Source organism: Chlorocebus sabaeus, chromosome 5 (genome assembly GCF_047675955.1).
Source record: "Chlorocebus sabaeus isolate Y175 chromosome 5, mChlSab1.0.hap1, whole genome shotgun sequence".
Taxonomy (NCBI): Eukaryota; Metazoa; Chordata; class Mammalia; order Primates; family Cercopithecidae; genus Chlorocebus; species Chlorocebus sabaeus.
In genome coordinates this window covers 4,086,847-4,102,927 of record NC_132908.1, presented here as the reverse complement: position 1 = coordinate 4,102,927, position 16,081 = coordinate 4,086,847, and the positions used below count along the sequence as shown (strand labels likewise).

The window sequence follows — 16,081 nt, the reverse complement described above, 5'->3', positions numbered from 1 at the left end:
ACCTGGGAGGCAGAGGTTGCAGTGAGCCGAGATCACGCCACTGCACTCCAGCCTGAATAACAGAGCAGGACTCCGTCTCGGAAAAAAAAAAAGCGTTAGATTGACTAGAAACAACTTATAGACCTTGCAAGCCCTAGTCAGCTCTTTTTGGTCTGAATAGCTCTTTGGCGTAAGAAGAGATTGTCTCAACACAGTGGGAACCCAGAGACCCATACCTCTCCTTCCACGGCTCCCACGAACTGAGCCAGAGCGAGCGACAGTGAAGCGTTCAGCGCCTGGGCATGGTGGTGTGAGGCAGGGGGTTTGATTTTTCCTGTCAAGGCCCCAAATCCCCTAGGCCTTTGGAGATGTAGAACGAGGCTTGGACTTGAGGCTACTTTGAGATACTCTCGGTTTCATTTCCAGCCGTGATGGCCTTAAGGTTCCCTCCAAATGGGATGATGCGTGCCCTAGGTCACGAAGGGCAGAGGGGTCAAATGGTACCCCTGCCGAAAGTTGGCAGTAACTCCCACCTGCCTTACGGATTCGTTCCTGTACTTACGTTTGAGCATGCATGTGGCAGATATTCTGGGAAAGTACTGCAAATGCGATAGGGAAGCCACACTAATGAAGACCTGGCCCTGAAGAAGCTGGGAAGCCATCCAGCTTCCACCTCCTGCCCCTGCTCACCTCCTCCCTGGAACCCGCTGCATGCTGGGAAGAGAGAATGCGTCTCTCAGACTGACTCAGAGTGTTGAAGTAATGTCCGTTACCCACACACTCCTCGGGGCTGAATTCACAGCATAGACGCCCAGTGACGTATTCCAGCAGTGTGTGTGTCTCTCAGCAACACTACACATCGCCAAAGCAGACCCCTGCCTAAACACCCCAAGATGGGGAGGGACCAGAGAGAATACAGAATGCGGGCCCACTGTCCCCTCCTCCTGGACAGCTGCTCATGGCTGCGTCTGAGAGCATGTGGGTGCTGTTCCAAATGAAAACATGATACCTAGAAAACCGTAAGCTTATGGCTACCAAGAGCAATAAGACTTTTATTATTTATTGATTTTATTTGTATTCTTTGAAACAAGGTCTCACTCTGTCACCCAGGCTGGAGTGCAGCGATGCAATCACAGCTCACTGTAGCCTCTATCTCCCGGACTCAAGCTATCCTCCCACCTCAGCCTCCTGAGCAGCTGAGACTGCAGGCATGTGCCACCATGACCGGGTGATTTTTGAATTTTTTGTAGAGACAGGATCTCATCATGTTGCCCAGGCTGGTCTGGAATTCCTGGGATCAAGCGATCCTCCTGCCTCGGCCTCCCAAAGTGTTGGGATTACAGGTGTGAGCCACCGTGCCTGGCTCCTCCTGGAGTTTTTCTGTTTGAAAAAACATTATTATCTATTGGCATTGCGATCATATCTGTCTGGCTCACAAACTTATTTTATGTTTTTTTGAGATGGGGTCTCCCTTTGTCACCCAGGCTGGAGTGCAGAGGCATGATCTCGGCTCACTGCCGCCTTCGATCTTGGCTCACTGCTGCCTTCGCCTCCTGGGTTCAAGTAATTCTCCTGCCTCAGCCTCCCAAGTAGCTAGGATTACAGGTGTGTGCCACCACGCCCAGCTAACTTTTGTATTTTTAGTTATTTTTAGGAGAGATGGGGTTTCATCATGTTGGCCAGGTTAGTCTTGAACTCCTGACCTCAGGCGATCTGCCCTCCTCAGCCTCCCAGAGTACTGGGATTACAGTCATGAGCCACTGCACACAACCGGTAAACTTATTTTTGAGTAATGTTAACGATATTTTGGTACTACCCTGTGGCTAAAATAAACACACATCTTCCTAACAAGCCTGCAAGTTTCTCCCGTGCTGGCTACAGAGGCATGCTTCCAAGGAAGTTCAGGTTCATCATGGTAGATCCAGCCCCGTCTGCAAGTGACGGCCACAGAACTTCAGGGCAAAGGTTGGCAGCACGCCAATAGGATTGAAGCTATCCCTAATGATGGTTTGCTAAGCGAAGGTTTTGATACTGAAGGCTGAGATGACTTCCAGCCTTCTGCCCCTCTCCACTGAGTGGCAGCAGGCGGGAAGGGGCTTCTCTGGAAAATCTGACTAATTAATCCAAGGAAAAATACCAGCAGATGGTGACACAGGGGTGGGATCCCCTACAAAATGACCTGGCCTGATTATTCTAAAGAACACGTGATTATGAGAATCACCCTGGGAGATTTACATGCCTGTCTGCGCCCCTTCCCCATCCCCAGATGGTTGCATACAGGTGTCATCCTCATTCTCCACCCTGTGTTTGAAACCTGCTTTTTCTCTCCGGAACTTCTCCCTGTAGCTCTCAGTACCTCTGAAGTTGCACCGCGCTGTGTCTTGGTGTGGGTCTATTTCCAGTGATTGTGTTGGCCATTTGCTGGTCCTTTTCAATCACATCCTTCATTTAGGAAAACATTTCTTGAATGGTTCCTCAGTAGTTTCTCCCTTCTGTGTTCCCTCTTCTTTCTGAAACTATTATTTGGATGCTGGGTTTCTTGGGCTGTTCTTCTCATTTTCTTGTAGAGACAAGAAAATTCCATTACTCTTTTTTTTCGAGCCAGAGTCTTGCTCTGTTGCCCAGGTTGGAGTGCAGTGGTACAATCTCAGTTCACTGCAATCTCCGCTTCCCGGGCTCAAGTGATCCTCCTGCCTCAACCTCCCGAGTAGCTGAGATTATAGGTGCCCACCACCACTCCTGGCTAATTTTTGTATTTTTAATAGAGATGGGGTTTCTCCATGTTGGCCAGGCTCGTCTCAGACTCTTGACTTCAGGTGATCCACCCGCCTTGGCCTCCCAAAGTGCTGGGATGACACGTGTGAGCCACTGTGCCCGGCCCCATCTCTCTTATTTCTCTCTCTCACAGTTCTAGAGGCCAGAAGTGTGAAATCAAAGTGTCTGCAGAGCCACGTTTCTTCTGAAAGTTCTAGGGCAGGATCCTGCCTTGTCTCTTTTGGCCTCTGGAGGCTTCCAGGACCGCTTGGGGTTCCTTGGCTGGTGGCTGCATCACTGTTATCTCTGCCTCTGTCTTTATATGTCTTCTGCCTCTGTCTTTACATGTCTTCTGTCTTATCTGTCTTCTCCTTCCCTGCATGTCTTGTGTCTCTGTGTCTTCTCCCCTTCTTTTTCTATCTTTAAATTTTTTTTTTTTTTTTGAGACTCCGTCTCACTCTGCCGCCCAGGCTGGAGTGCAGTGGCCGGATCTCAGCTCACTGCAGGCTCCACCTCCAGGGTTCACGCCATTCTCCTGCCTCAGCCTCCCGAGTAGCTGGGACTACAGGCGCCCGCCACCTCACCCAGCTAATTTTGTTGTATTTTTAGTAGAGAGAGGGTTTCACCATGTTAGCCAGGATGGTCTCGATCTCCTGACCTAGTGATCCACCTGACTCAGCCTCCCAAAGTGCTGGGATTACAGGCGTGAGCCACCGTGCCGGCTTTCAGTTTAATTTTTTATTTTGAGACAGGGTGCCCAGGCTGGAATACAGTGGCGTAATCACAACTCACTGCATCCTTGAACTCCTGGGTTAAGTGATCTTCCCACCTGAACCTTCTGAGTAGCTGGGACCACAGGTGTGTGCCATCACACCCAGCTAATTTAAAAAAAAAAACATTTTTGGGCTGGGTGTGGTGGCTCATACCTGTAATTCCAGCACTCTGGGAGGCTAAGGCAGGTGGATCGCTTTAGTCCAGGAGTTTGAGACCAGCCTAGGTGACATGGCAAAACGCCGTCTCTCTAAAAATATAAAAATTAGCCAGACATGGTGGTGCATGCCTGTGGTCCCAGCTGCTTGGGAGGCTGAGGTGGAGGGATCACTTGAGCCTGGGAGGAGGACGTTGCAGTGAACCAAGATCATGCCACTGCACTCCAGCCTGGGCAACAGAGCAAGGCCCCATCTCAAACAAAACAAAACAAAACAAAACAAAACAAAAACCGTGCAGGGCTCACTCTGTTGTCTGCATTGGTCTCAAACTCTTGGGCTCAAGTGATCCTCCTGCCTTGGCCTCCCAAAGCCTTAAGGATAGGCATGAGCCGCAGTGCCTGGTTCCTCTTCTTAAAATGATGCCAGCCATCGGATTTAGGGCCATGTAGTCCAGTACAATGGTATCTTAACTAATTATGTGTGCAAAAACCCATTTCCAAATAAGGTCACATTCTGAGGATCCTGGTGGACATGAATTTTGAGGGGACATTGTTCAACGCACTTCACAGCTCTTGCATAGTTTTTCCTACACCCAATCCTGGGATCCTCACCATTATTCCACACAGGATGGGACGGAAGCTCCAGCAGGAGCTGCGCCAGGTGACAAAGCTGAGTGATAGACACCATGCTTTACTTCGAATCTCCCATCTGCTCTTTCAACTAAGCTCATCTTGTTGGGGCCACCAATTGGCTCCTCCTTACCTTAAAATGTGATTGCCGGCTGGCTACGGTGGCTCACGCCTGTAATCCCAGCACTTTGGGAAGCGGAAGCAGGTGGATCACTTGAAGTCAGGAGTTTGAGACCAGCCTGGCCAACATGGCGAAACCCTGTCTCTACTAAAAATACAAAAATTAGCTGGGTGTGGTGGTGCATGCCTATATTTCCAGCTACTTGGAGGCTAAGACAGGAGAATTGCTTGAACCCATTTAAAAAAAAATATATATATATGTAAATATAACTCCCATATGCAGTCATTCAATGAATATGTATTGGCCTCTGAACTGGGCACAGCTGGATTTAGAATCTATGAATGTGGCTAGATGGAATACACCTGGTTATGGAGGCACCTGCAAGGTATTTTGGTGATCTTCTCCAAAAGATCTTTTGCTTTGCTGAGACGCCTGGTCCTCTTGTCAATATGAAGGCAGCTGCTGGAGACTTGTGAACAGCCACCAGGATCAAGGAAGTCAATGGTAGGGAAAAAATACGGGTACAGGCTAAGCACGTGGCTCACGCCTGTAATCCCAGCACTTTGGAAGGCCGAGGCAGGAGGATCACTTGAGGTCAGGAGTTCAAGACCAGCCTGGCCAACATGGTGAAACCCTTCCTCTACTAAAAATACAAAAATTAGCTGTGTGTGGTGGCATACGCTCATAGTCTCAGCTACTTTGGAGGCTGAGGCAGGACAATTGCTTGAACCTGGGAAATGGAGGTTGCAGTGAGCTGAGATCATGCTACTACACTCTAGTCTGGGCGGCAGAGTGAGACTCCATCTCGAAAAAAAAAAAAAAAAAGTGGGTACATTCCTACAAACTCACCCTCATCGGTTGAAAGAGAAAAAGACTCAAAGCTTGTAACTGCAGCTTTGGATGCATGATCAGGCAATAGCAGGGAATCCCATCTTCTAGCAGATGGTTCTCCAAGATTGTTGTCCAAATCCTACAAATGAAAATCACGTAGGCACTGCCAAGTCCTCAGGGGCTGGTGTGGTGAGAATGGCTACAGCTCAGTCATTAGGCAGCTTATCTCAAAGCCTATCATGGTTGCCACCCAGTCTGACCTCTGATATCCTGGAGCCAAGGTCCTCACCCATCATGTGAATTTGCATGTGAGGGAGGGTGAGGAGGAGACACGGAGGCCGGCAAGGCGTTCTGCAAGCTTTTGCAGAGTTTGCATGGACACATTCTGATTCCCGCTGTGTCCAGGTGGGAGTTCTGTAACCATCACAGATGGAAAAAAGAAAATCTCTGTGGCTTTGGCAGCACCCTGGATTGGATGTTTGAAGAAAGCTGTTGCATCTGCCCCATATCTTCTGTGAATCAGGTACCTTTATGCTTCTGAGAGGTCAAGGAGAGAACCCAGAACCCTCCGGTGACTTCCCTTTGGATCCTGGCACTATGAGAAGACAGTTAACCTCCTTTATAGAACTCTCCTTCACATCCAGTCCTTCAGACAACCTTACTGATCCCATCTTCTTAACCCAACCTCTCCCCTGGACATCGTTCCCAAGCTCCTTAAAGATACAGGTAACAGCCGGCCCAGTGGCTCACGCCTGTAATCCCAGCACTTTGGGAGGCAGAGGCACGTGAATCACGAGGTCAGAAGTTTGAGACCAGCCTGATTAATATGGTGAAACCATGTCTCTGCTAAATATACAAAAATTAGCCGGGCATGGTGGCAGGTGCCTATGGTCCCAGCTACACTGGAGGCTGAGGCAGGAGAATTGCTTGAACCCTGGAGGCAAAGGTTGCAGTGAGCCAAGATTGTACCATTGCACTCTAGCCTGGGTGACAAAGCGAGACTCCGTCTCAAAAAAAAAAAAAAAAAAAAAAAGAAAAAAGAAAGAAAATAAAAGATAAGGATGGCATATCCTTGTACCTCCAGGGCCTGACACACAGTGCCAGGCACCACATCTCCAGTCCCCTGAGGCTGATGGCATGATATACACTCTGATCTGGACACTGGGGAGGCTTTGCCAGCTTATAGGTTTCAACAACAGGGAAAGTGACCGAATTGCTTCCAGAGAAGTAGGGAGCTGAGTATGATCATTACTTGTGTCTAAAAATCCGACATGACCAATTTACAAACACACAAGTCACCACAAATGATTTGGGGAGGAGAAGAAAAGTGCAGACAGGCGACCTTTCAGATGGTTTCAGCAAACCAGGAAGCGGGGAGCACAGCATTGCAGCCGGCGACGGGAGGTGGAAGCTGTGAGCCCTGGCTCTGAGGGCCTCCCGTCCAGCCGGGCTGATGGAGGAGACGGGTACTGTCTGTGCTGGGCCATCATGAGGCTTGCAGAGGGTAGTGCCAGTGTCGTGCAGGGCATCATGGCTTCAGAAGTCTGAGATCTGGTTTTCAATGTGAACTCATCACCCTTAGTGGGAAACCTAGGATCCGTTTCTCTTCAATCCTGGGTTTCACTTCACATCTTTAAACAAGGGACAATAGTATCTACCTCAGAGGGTTGTGGCAATGACCAAATGTGTCACAGGTGAAAATGTCCAGTAGTTTCTGGCATTTATGACATGTTCTGTCAATGATAGTTCACTATTATTATCCCATTTACTAAGCAAATGCCTGTGATGCACCATGCGTTTCTGAACCTCATATGTGAGAGTGCCTGGCATAGAGTTGATGTTCATTAAAGGTTTATTTTTTAAATTTTTAGATAAACTTATTTTGAAATAGTTTTAGACTTGAAGAGTTGCAAAAATACTAGCGAGTTTCCCTATATCCCACATCCAGCTTCCCTTAATGTTTTTTTTCCCCCAAGATGGGGTCTTGCTCTGTCGCCCAGACTGGAGTGTAGTGGCACTATCTTGGCTCACTGCAACCTCCATCTCCTGGATTCAAGTGATTCTCGTGCCTCAGCCTCCTGAGTAACTGGGATTACAGGCACATGCTACCAGGCCCAACTAATTTCTGTATTTTTAGTAGAGATGGGGTTTCACCATACCGGCCAGGCTGGTCTTGAACTCCTAACCTCAGGTGGTCTGCCTGCCTCAGCTTCCCAAAGTGCTGGGATTACAGGTGTGAGCCACTGCGCCGGGCTCAGCTTCCCCTAATATTAACATCTTACCTAACTATAGTAAGAGGATCAGAACCAGGAAATTAACAATGGCACAATGCTTTTAACTAAATTGCAGATCTTAGGTGAATTTCACCCGCTCTTCTGCCACTGTCCTTTCCTGTTGCATGTTCCCAACCAGGATCCCATGTTCCATTTAGTTGTTGTATCTATCCCCTTAGGGACGATTCCTAGTTTGTGACAGTTTCTCAGTCTTTGTCTTTCATGACCCGTAAGTGTCCAAAGACACTTTTGATGGGTACTGGTTAATCACTTTGTAGAACAGGTCTCAGTCAGGGTTTGTCTGGTATTTTCTTGTGATTAGATTGAGATTACACACTTCTGCAGGAATACCACAGCAATATGTTACTTCTAGTTTTTTCCTCCTTTGTCGTAGTAAAATACACTCAACATAACATTTACCATTTAAACCACTTTATTTTATTTATTTATTTTTTTGAAATGGAGTTTCACTCTTGTTGCCCAGGCTGGAGTGCAATGGTGTGATCTCGGCTCACCACAACCTCCGCCTCCTGGGTTCAAGCAATTCTCCTGCTGCAGTCTCTCGAATAGCTGGGATTACAGGCACGTGCCACCACGTGCGGCTAATTTTTGTATTTTTAGTGGAGACGGGGTTTCTCTGTGTTGGTCAGGCTGGTCTCGAACTCCTGACCTGGGGTGATCCGCCCGCCTCGGCCTCCCAAAGTGCTGGGATTACAGGCGTGAGCCACCGCGCCCGCCTTAAACTCACTTTAAAGTGTGATTCAAGGGCACTATGTAGATTCATCCTGTTGGATCATTTCTAAACTTTTTCATCATCCTCAAAGGAAACCCCAAGCTCCTTATCTTCCTCCCCTAGCACCTAGCAACCACCAATCTGTATTGCCTCTACGGATTTGCCAATTCGAGACATTTCAGCTGGACAGAATCATACGATATGTGACCTTTTGTGTTTGGCTTCTTTTGCTAGCATAATGTTTCCCGGGTTCCTCCACACTGCAGTACGCATCGGTGCTCCATTTCTTTTTGTAGCCGAATAATATTCCATTGCATGGACAGAACACATTTTACTTTTATTTTCTAATTCAACAGTGAGACCTGGTGTGGGCCCCGGCCCTGGGCCTGGGAGGCGACGGAGGGGATGGAAGAGCGCCCCGTGACTGGCTGGAGGCACTGTGGAGTGTGGGGAGAAGGGGTCGGGGTCTGCATGCTAGGGAGAATACAATTTTATTTACACGTGGCAATGTTTATGGAGGCCAATGCAGAACTGCCGTTATGGGATGCAAACTCCTTTGAAAGTCTCATTTGTGTAAAAGGAAAAGCAGTAGTTCATGATGAGGGGGAGAAGGGCTTAAGGACAGCAAGGGAAACTCCCCCTGGGGCGGGGGAACGTGGTCGTCGGTGGGCCCAGATATGGAGGGCTGGCCCGCGAAGGTCGCCCCATGAACAGGTCTAGGGCAGGCCGAGTGCCCCGGGACCCGCATTCATTGCTTACAGAGCAAAGGGAGCATCCCGGGAGGGAAATCTAACGGTTGGAAACTTCGATTTATCCGAAAGGCGTGCCGAGTGGGAAGGCAACATTTTGATTTCCCAAACGTTGCGCCCAGCGGCTCCCTTCCACGGCACGCGCCTTCAGGTCTCTCTGCAGCCCGGGACCCACCCCGGGCAGCGAGCGGTCTCAGGGGCGCCCAGAGAGGCCCGGCCCGCAGCGCCCGGAGCGCCCGCAGTGTACGCAGCGCGCGGCGGAGCAGCGGCGCCGCCCGGGGCGGAGGGCGGAGCCGAGTGCGCGCCCCGCCCCGCCCCGCAGCCGGGAGCCCAGCGCGCGCACCAAGGCGGGGCGGCGCGCGGCCCGTGCGCGTGTCCGGGGCCAGGAGGCGGCGGCGGCGTGCGCGGGCCGCGCGTGCGCGCTGCGGCGGGGCGAGGGGCGGCGCGGGCGCGCGTCTGTCAGTGACAGCGGGCGGGGCAGGGGCCGGAGGTGGTGGCGGCGGCGGCTCTTCCGACATGAGGCAGCGGCCGCGGGGGACAAGGCGGCGGGCGCGGCGGCGGCCGCATCTCTAACTCTGGGAGACTGCCCCCGGCGTGGGCGCGGGCGGGCGGGCGTCCCGGCTGGCGTCGCGGGAGCCCGGCTCTGCGGCAGCGTCTGCACCGCCGCCCGGCGAGGGGCCCGCGTCCGTGGTTCCACACGCTCGGTCCCGGGACAGCGGCGGTCCCGGCGGGGGCGGCGGCGCGCTCGGGGGGAAGCAGGCCCCGCTAGACGGGCCGCGCCGACGGGCTCCGCGCACTCGCAGCCCGGGGCGCCCCCACCCCCGGCGCCCGCCGCCGCGGGCAGGGCCGGTCCGGAGTGCGGGAGGCGGCCGGGGAGCGCGGGCCGGGGGCGCCCGCCGAAGCTCGCGGCTCCGGGTCGGGGCCGGGGCCGGCCGCGCGCCGCCTTTGACGCATCGGAGCGCGGCTCCTGCAGGATGGAGGGCTCCGCGCCGCCGGCGGAGTTGTTTGTGCGCAGGCGGCTCGCGGGGCTGGGAGCGCTCAAGGTCTGAACTTCCCTCCGGAGCCGCAGCTGGAGGAGGCGAGCGCGCAAGGAGGAGAAGCCGCGCGGCGCGGAGGCCACCCTCGGGGCGAGCGGCGCTGAAGGCGAGCGAGCACAGCGGTCCCGGACCCACGGCGGCCACGCGGCGGGGACCCCCGGGCGCTCTAGGTCCGTCCTGAGCGGTTCTCGTCCGCCTCGAAGGTGGGGGCGGTGGGGGTACGGCTGAGCCGGGATCCACAGTTTCGGGGAGCAGATGGTGCCTGTCCAAGTCGCGTGCTGGAGCCGTCACCTAGGACGGGAGTAGGTCCCCGGCTTCCAGGTGTGCATGCCTAGGTGGGAACGCAGCTAACTCTCCCCGTTTTGCTGGCAGGTACTGGTGACCCCGGCCCGGGCAGGCCCCGGGACTCGACAACATGGCTTCCCCGCCCCACCAGCAGCTGCTGCATCACCACAGCACCGAGGTGAGTTGCGACTCCAGCGGGGACAGCAACAGCGTGCGCGTCAAGATCAACCCCAAGCAGCTGTCCTCCAACAGCCATCCCAAGCACTGCAAATACAGCATCTCCTCCAGCTGCAGCAGCTCCGGGGATTCCGGGGGCGTCCCCCGGCGAGTGGGCGGCGGAGGCCGGCTGCGCAGGCAGAAGAAGCTGCCCCAGCTGTTCGAGAGGGCCTCCAGCCGCTGGTGGGACCCCAAGTTCGACTCGGTGAACCTGGAGGAGGCCTGCCTGGAGCGCTGCTTCCCGCAGACCCAGCGCCGGTTCCGATATGCGCTCTTCTACATCGGCTTCGCCTGCCTTCTGTGGAGCATCTATTTTGCGGTGCACATGAGATCCAGACTGATCGTCATGGTCGCCCCCGCGCTGTGCTTCCTCGTGGTGTGTGTGGGCTTCTTTCTGTTTACCTTCACCAAGCTGTACGCCCGGCATTACGCGTGGACCTCGCTGGCTCTCACCCTGCTGGTGTTCGCCCTGACCCTGGCTGCGCAGTTCCAGGTCTTGACGCCTGTCTCAGGACGCGGCGACAGCTCCAACCTTACGGCCACAGCCCAGCCCACAGATACTTGCTTGTCTCAAGTGGGGAGCTTCTCCATGTGCATCGAAGTGCTCTTTTTGCTCTATACCGTCATGCACTTACCTTTGTACCTGAGCTTGTGTCTGGGGGTGGCCTACTCTGTCCTTTTCGAGACCTTTGGCTACCATTTCCGGGATGAAGCCTGCTTCCCCTCTCCCGGAGCCGGGGCCCTGCACTGGGAGCTGCTGAGCAGGGCGCTGCTCCATGGCTGCATCCACGCCATCGGGGTCCACCTGTTCATCATGTCCCAGGTGAGGTCCAGGAGCACCTTCCTCAAGGTAGGGCAATCCATTATGCACGGGAAGGACCTGGAAGTGGAAAAAGCCCTCAAAGAGAGGATGATTCATTCCGTGATGCCAAGAATCATAGCCGATGACTTAATGAAGCAGGGGGATGAGGAGAGTGAGAATTCCGTCAAGAGGCATGCCACCTCGAGCCCCAAGAACAGGAAGAAAAAGTCTTCCATCCAAAAAGCGCCTATAGCCTTCCGTCCTTTCAAGATGCAGCAGATCGAAGAAGTCAGTATTTTATTTGCAGATATCGTGGGCTTCACCAAGATGAGTGCCAACAAGTCCGCCCACGCCCTGGTGGGTCTCCTGAACGATCTGTTCGGTCGCTTCGACCGCCTGTGTGAGGAAACCAAGTGTGAGAAAATCAGCACTCTGGGAGACTGTTACTATTGCGTGGCGGGCTGTCCCGAGCCCCGGGCCGACCATGCCTACTGCTGCATCGAGATGGGCCTGGGCATGATCAAGGCCATCGAGCAGTTCTGCCAGGAGAAGAAGGAGATGGTGAACATGCGAGTCGGGGTGCACACGGGTACCGTCCTGTGCGGCATCCTGGGCATGAGGAGGTTTAAATTTGATGTGTGGTCCAACGATGTGAACCTGGCCAATCTCATGGAGCAGCTGGGAGTGGCCGGCAAAGTTCACATTTCTGAGGCCACTGCAAACTACTTAGATGACCGGTACGAAATGGAAGACGGGAAAGTTATGGAACGGCTGGGCCACAGCGTGGTTGCTGACCAGTTGAAAGGTATGTGCACTTCTTTACCTCGGTATCCCCCCTCCCTGAAACTGATTGTATTAAAACACACACACACACACACACACACACACACACACTTTCAACCTCAGTGTGTAGAGGCAGCTCAGGTATCTCAGAATGCTTTCCCATGGGGGGATCTCAGGGTCAGTGTGACTTTTCCTCCAGCGGGTCAAATATCACAGATCTCTTCACACTGCAGAAAGGGACGCTGTGCAGACATGACCTAGATGCGACCTGTAGAAGGAAGGAGAACTTCGAACGTGCATAACCGCTGGTTGGCTGAAATATGGGGGTATGTCCGGTGAACGTAAGGGTATGGAGCCGTTAAGCATTCAGCACTTTTCAGCACTTAAGGAAATTGTCTTTGCATTTCATTTGGTCACCCCGAAGTCCCATCCAAATGTTTCTCTGTGCCCTTTTTGCGAAAACGTGGAGAATAAAACCTTTCTCCTCTCTGGGCCTCACTTTGCTTGTCCTCAAAATAGGGATAGGAAGTCGGCGCAGTCCTGCAGGACTCCGGAGAACTGGACGGAGTTACTTACCTCTGAGTGCACGCTGCCTTTTATCTAGGTCTTTTTAAAAAAGTTTGCATTTTCAGCTTTCAACCATCATTTGTTTAAGAATATTTTATGATCACAGTATTTGCCTTAAGTGAAGAACCAGGCATTTTAGAATATTGAGCTTCTGCAGCCGCCAGGTGGTCTGGAAGGGAGAAACGTACCCGCAGAAGAGCTGGTGTTCTCCTCCCTCATCCTCTCAGGTTTGGGTCTGGTGCCTGGTCCCTGGTTTCAAGCTCCTTACTGCTATTCTTGATGTTTTTATTGGGCTACTGCTTCTTTCTAATACAGGGCAACAGTCTTTGAGATCTGGAAAATGATGTTAAAATAAGTAGGATGAAAAAGAAGGATTTTAAGTAATCTGCTACATTTCTTCCCCCCTTCCTCCTTTTTAAACAGCCCTTATGTTTTAGCAAAATCTTCAGGATTGAGGGAAACATCTATTTTGGAAGTATGTAGAGAAAATAACGCTGATTTTTTTAAAGCCTGCTTTTGTGAAGCTGTATTGTATTTTGTGGCTTCCCCACACTGCATACTTACACAGTTAACAGCCTCAGGAAAGGGAATCCTCGGAAGGAGAAGTAATGAATAGTTCCAGTCAGAGATGGCAGAGGTAATACTTTCAATCAGAGACGGCAGAAGTAATAATGTCAGTCAGAGACGGCCAGTGGTTGAGGTAGGGCCTGCACAGGTCGTTGGTGTGAGATCATCCCGTATCCCCAGTTGGCATTCTCTTTCTCTGGCTTGTGATCTGAGCTCCTGTATCTTTTGTGTATTTGTTATCTGGCAAGGGAACATCATCTTTCTTCTGATTTTTCTTTATTTTACTAACTTTGCTGATGAAGATTTTATGGATGTAGACGAAAACTATTTTCAGCAAGAATTCCCCTAACCTAGAGCGCTTTAAGGACTATGTTGACGAGGTCAGAAACTACACTTTGCTGTTCACTTGAAAGATGCTGCTGTGACAGGTTCTTTCTGTTTAGGGTAGTGGCACTTGCTCTTGAGCCTGAAGGTGTCAGTGGATGGGGCTGTGGGTGTAACCCCTGCTTGTTACCTTGGCATTTTTAGGACCCAGGTGTTGCGAGCTCTGTCCTGGGGGACTGTGGGATGGTGGAGCTGGGCGGCAGTACATTAAATGAAATATGTTGGCCCACAGGACAATGAGAACAGTTTTGTAAACTGTACTTTGTATGCTGTATTACTCGAATTTCAAAAATGAAAAGGGTGTAATCATTTGGAAATTGCCAAGTCATTGAATACCTATTTTGTGAATTTATGAGTAGTTTTACTTTAAGTTTATAGATCAGGGGGCTCAGACACTGAGGCAAAAAAAAAAAAAAATGCTAGAGTGGGTTTGTGTGTGTATGTGTTTTTAAACCTCAAATAGTGTAAATTTGGTATATTAACTTTTCTTGAAATTTGTGTACATTGTACATTTATAAAAGGTTTAGTACTGTAGGGAGTAGGGAAGAAAGAAGGCTTAGCCAAGCTGCTGATTTTTTAAATGTGATATTCTTCCCTGTAGCTGTTTCCCTGAGACCATGATTTTGTTTTCTTGAGCTCATTTTGCAAACCTTTGTGGACAGGACTCCAGGAATAGAGCATGTCTACACAACTTCCTGGCCTTTTTGGAAACTGTCCTTACAAAGCTAAATTGAGATGATAGCACAGTTTGTAGAAGACCCTTTCACCCACATCGTTAAGCTTATCTACATGTAAGATCGATTTTCGCCTCTGCCTTTAGGCTGGTGGCAAATGTTTTCTCTATATAATATTGGGTATTATGGGAGGCTGAGGCAGGAGAATTGTTTGAACCCGGGAGGAGGAGGTTGTAGTGAGCCAAGGCTGTGCCACTGCACTCCGGCCTGGGCAACAGAGCAAGACTGTCTTAAAAAACAACAACCACGGCCGGGCGCGGTGGCTCAAGCCTGTAATCCCAGCACTTTGGGAGGCTGAGATGGGCGGATCACGAGGTCAGGAGATCGAGACCATCCTGGCTAACACGGTGAAACCCTGTCTCTACTAAAAAAATACAAAAAACGCCGGGCGCGGTGGCTCAAGCCTGTAATCCCAGCACTTTGGGAGGCTGAGACGGGCGGATCACGAGGTCAGGAGATCGAGACCATCCTGGCTAACCCGGTGAAACCCCGTCTCTACTAAAAAAATACAAAAAACTAGCCGGGCGAGGTGGCGGGCGCCTGTAGTCCCAGCTACTCGGGAGGCTGAGGCAGGAGAATGGCGTGAACCCGGGAGGCGGAGCTTGCAGTGAGCAGAGATCCGGCCACTGCACTCCAGCCTGGGCGACAGAGCGAGACTCCGTCTCAAAAAAAAAAAAAAAAAAAAAAAAAAATACAAAAAACTAGCCGGACGAGGTGGCGGGCGCCTGTAGTCCCAGCTACTCAGGAGGCTGAGGCAGGAGAATGGCGTAAACCCGGGAGGCGGAGCTTGCAGTGAGCTGAGATCCGGCCACTGCACTCCAGCCTGGATGACACAGCGAGACTCCGTCTCAAAAAAAAAAAAAAAACCAACCACAAAAAACAAAAAAAGCCCCAATATTGGGTATTATCCTTTCCCTCGTACCCCCTTTTCTGATCCCAGGGTTAAAAAGCACCCAGTAGCGGCCCTGCAGGAGCAGGCATCCGTAGAATGAGAAGGGGCTTCTAGAGCTAGCCTGGGAGCACAGAAGGAAGCTCCTCTCATTCGAATTTATCTGAACAGGCTTTGCAGAAGGGTAGTTTCATGATTTCTGCACATTCCCTCACTCTGAAATCTGTGCTGTACCCCGGCACCGACTGTGCACCTGGCACTGTGGATGTGGAGGAGGATCCGTGATCGTGAGGTGGGACTCGACTCCAGAGGCAGGGCCCAGATGCCAGACTGAATTGAGGACTAGCTAATACAGGGATGGGGCAGAAGCAGCGTTCTGCAAGATACACCCACCAGTGTGCCATGTTAGTTTACTGTCACCATGGCCACACCTGGAGTTACTGCCTCGTTCCATGGCCATGACCTGACAACCCAGAAGCTACCACCCTTTTCCCAGAAATTTCTGCCTAAGCCGCCCCTTACTCTACATGAAATTAAAAGTAGGTATAAGGTAAGGCCAGGTGCAGTGGCTCATGCCTATAACCCCAGCACTTTGGGAGGCCAAGGTGGGCGGATCACCTGTAGTCATGAGTTCGAGACCAGTGTGGCCAACATAGTGAAACCCCGTCTCTACTAAAAATACAGAAATTAGCCAGGCGTGGTGGTGCATGCCTGTAATCCCAGGTGCTCGGGAGGCTGAGGTAGAAGAATTGCTTGAACCCAGGAGGTGGAGGTTGCAGTGAGCTGTGATCATGGCCACTGCACTCCAGCCTGGGCGAC

The 16,081-nt window shown here is 51.7% G+C and overlaps 1 protein-coding gene across 3 annotated transcripts in view; it reads left to right on the top strand.

Moving 5' to 3' along the window:
• The first annotated feature begins 10,096 nt into the window (after positions 1-10,096).
• The window catches only part of ADCY9 (adenylate cyclase 9), a 156,125-nt gene continuing 150,140 nt past the window's right edge, over positions 10,097-16,081 (top strand). For 2 of the 3 annotated variants that reach the window (XM_007984114.3, XM_007984098.3), the window contains exons 1-2: positions 10,097-10,205; positions 10,408-12,143. In XM_007984114.3, coding sequence (XP_007982305.3) covers positions 10,451-12,143 — 1,693 coding nt within the window. In that variant the 5' untranslated portion in view covers positions 10,097-10,205; positions 10,408-10,450. Of the gene's footprint in view, positions 10,239-10,407; positions 12,144-16,081 lie in introns of all 3 variants that reach the window. The other variant, XM_007984107.3, reaches the window with a different exon arrangement.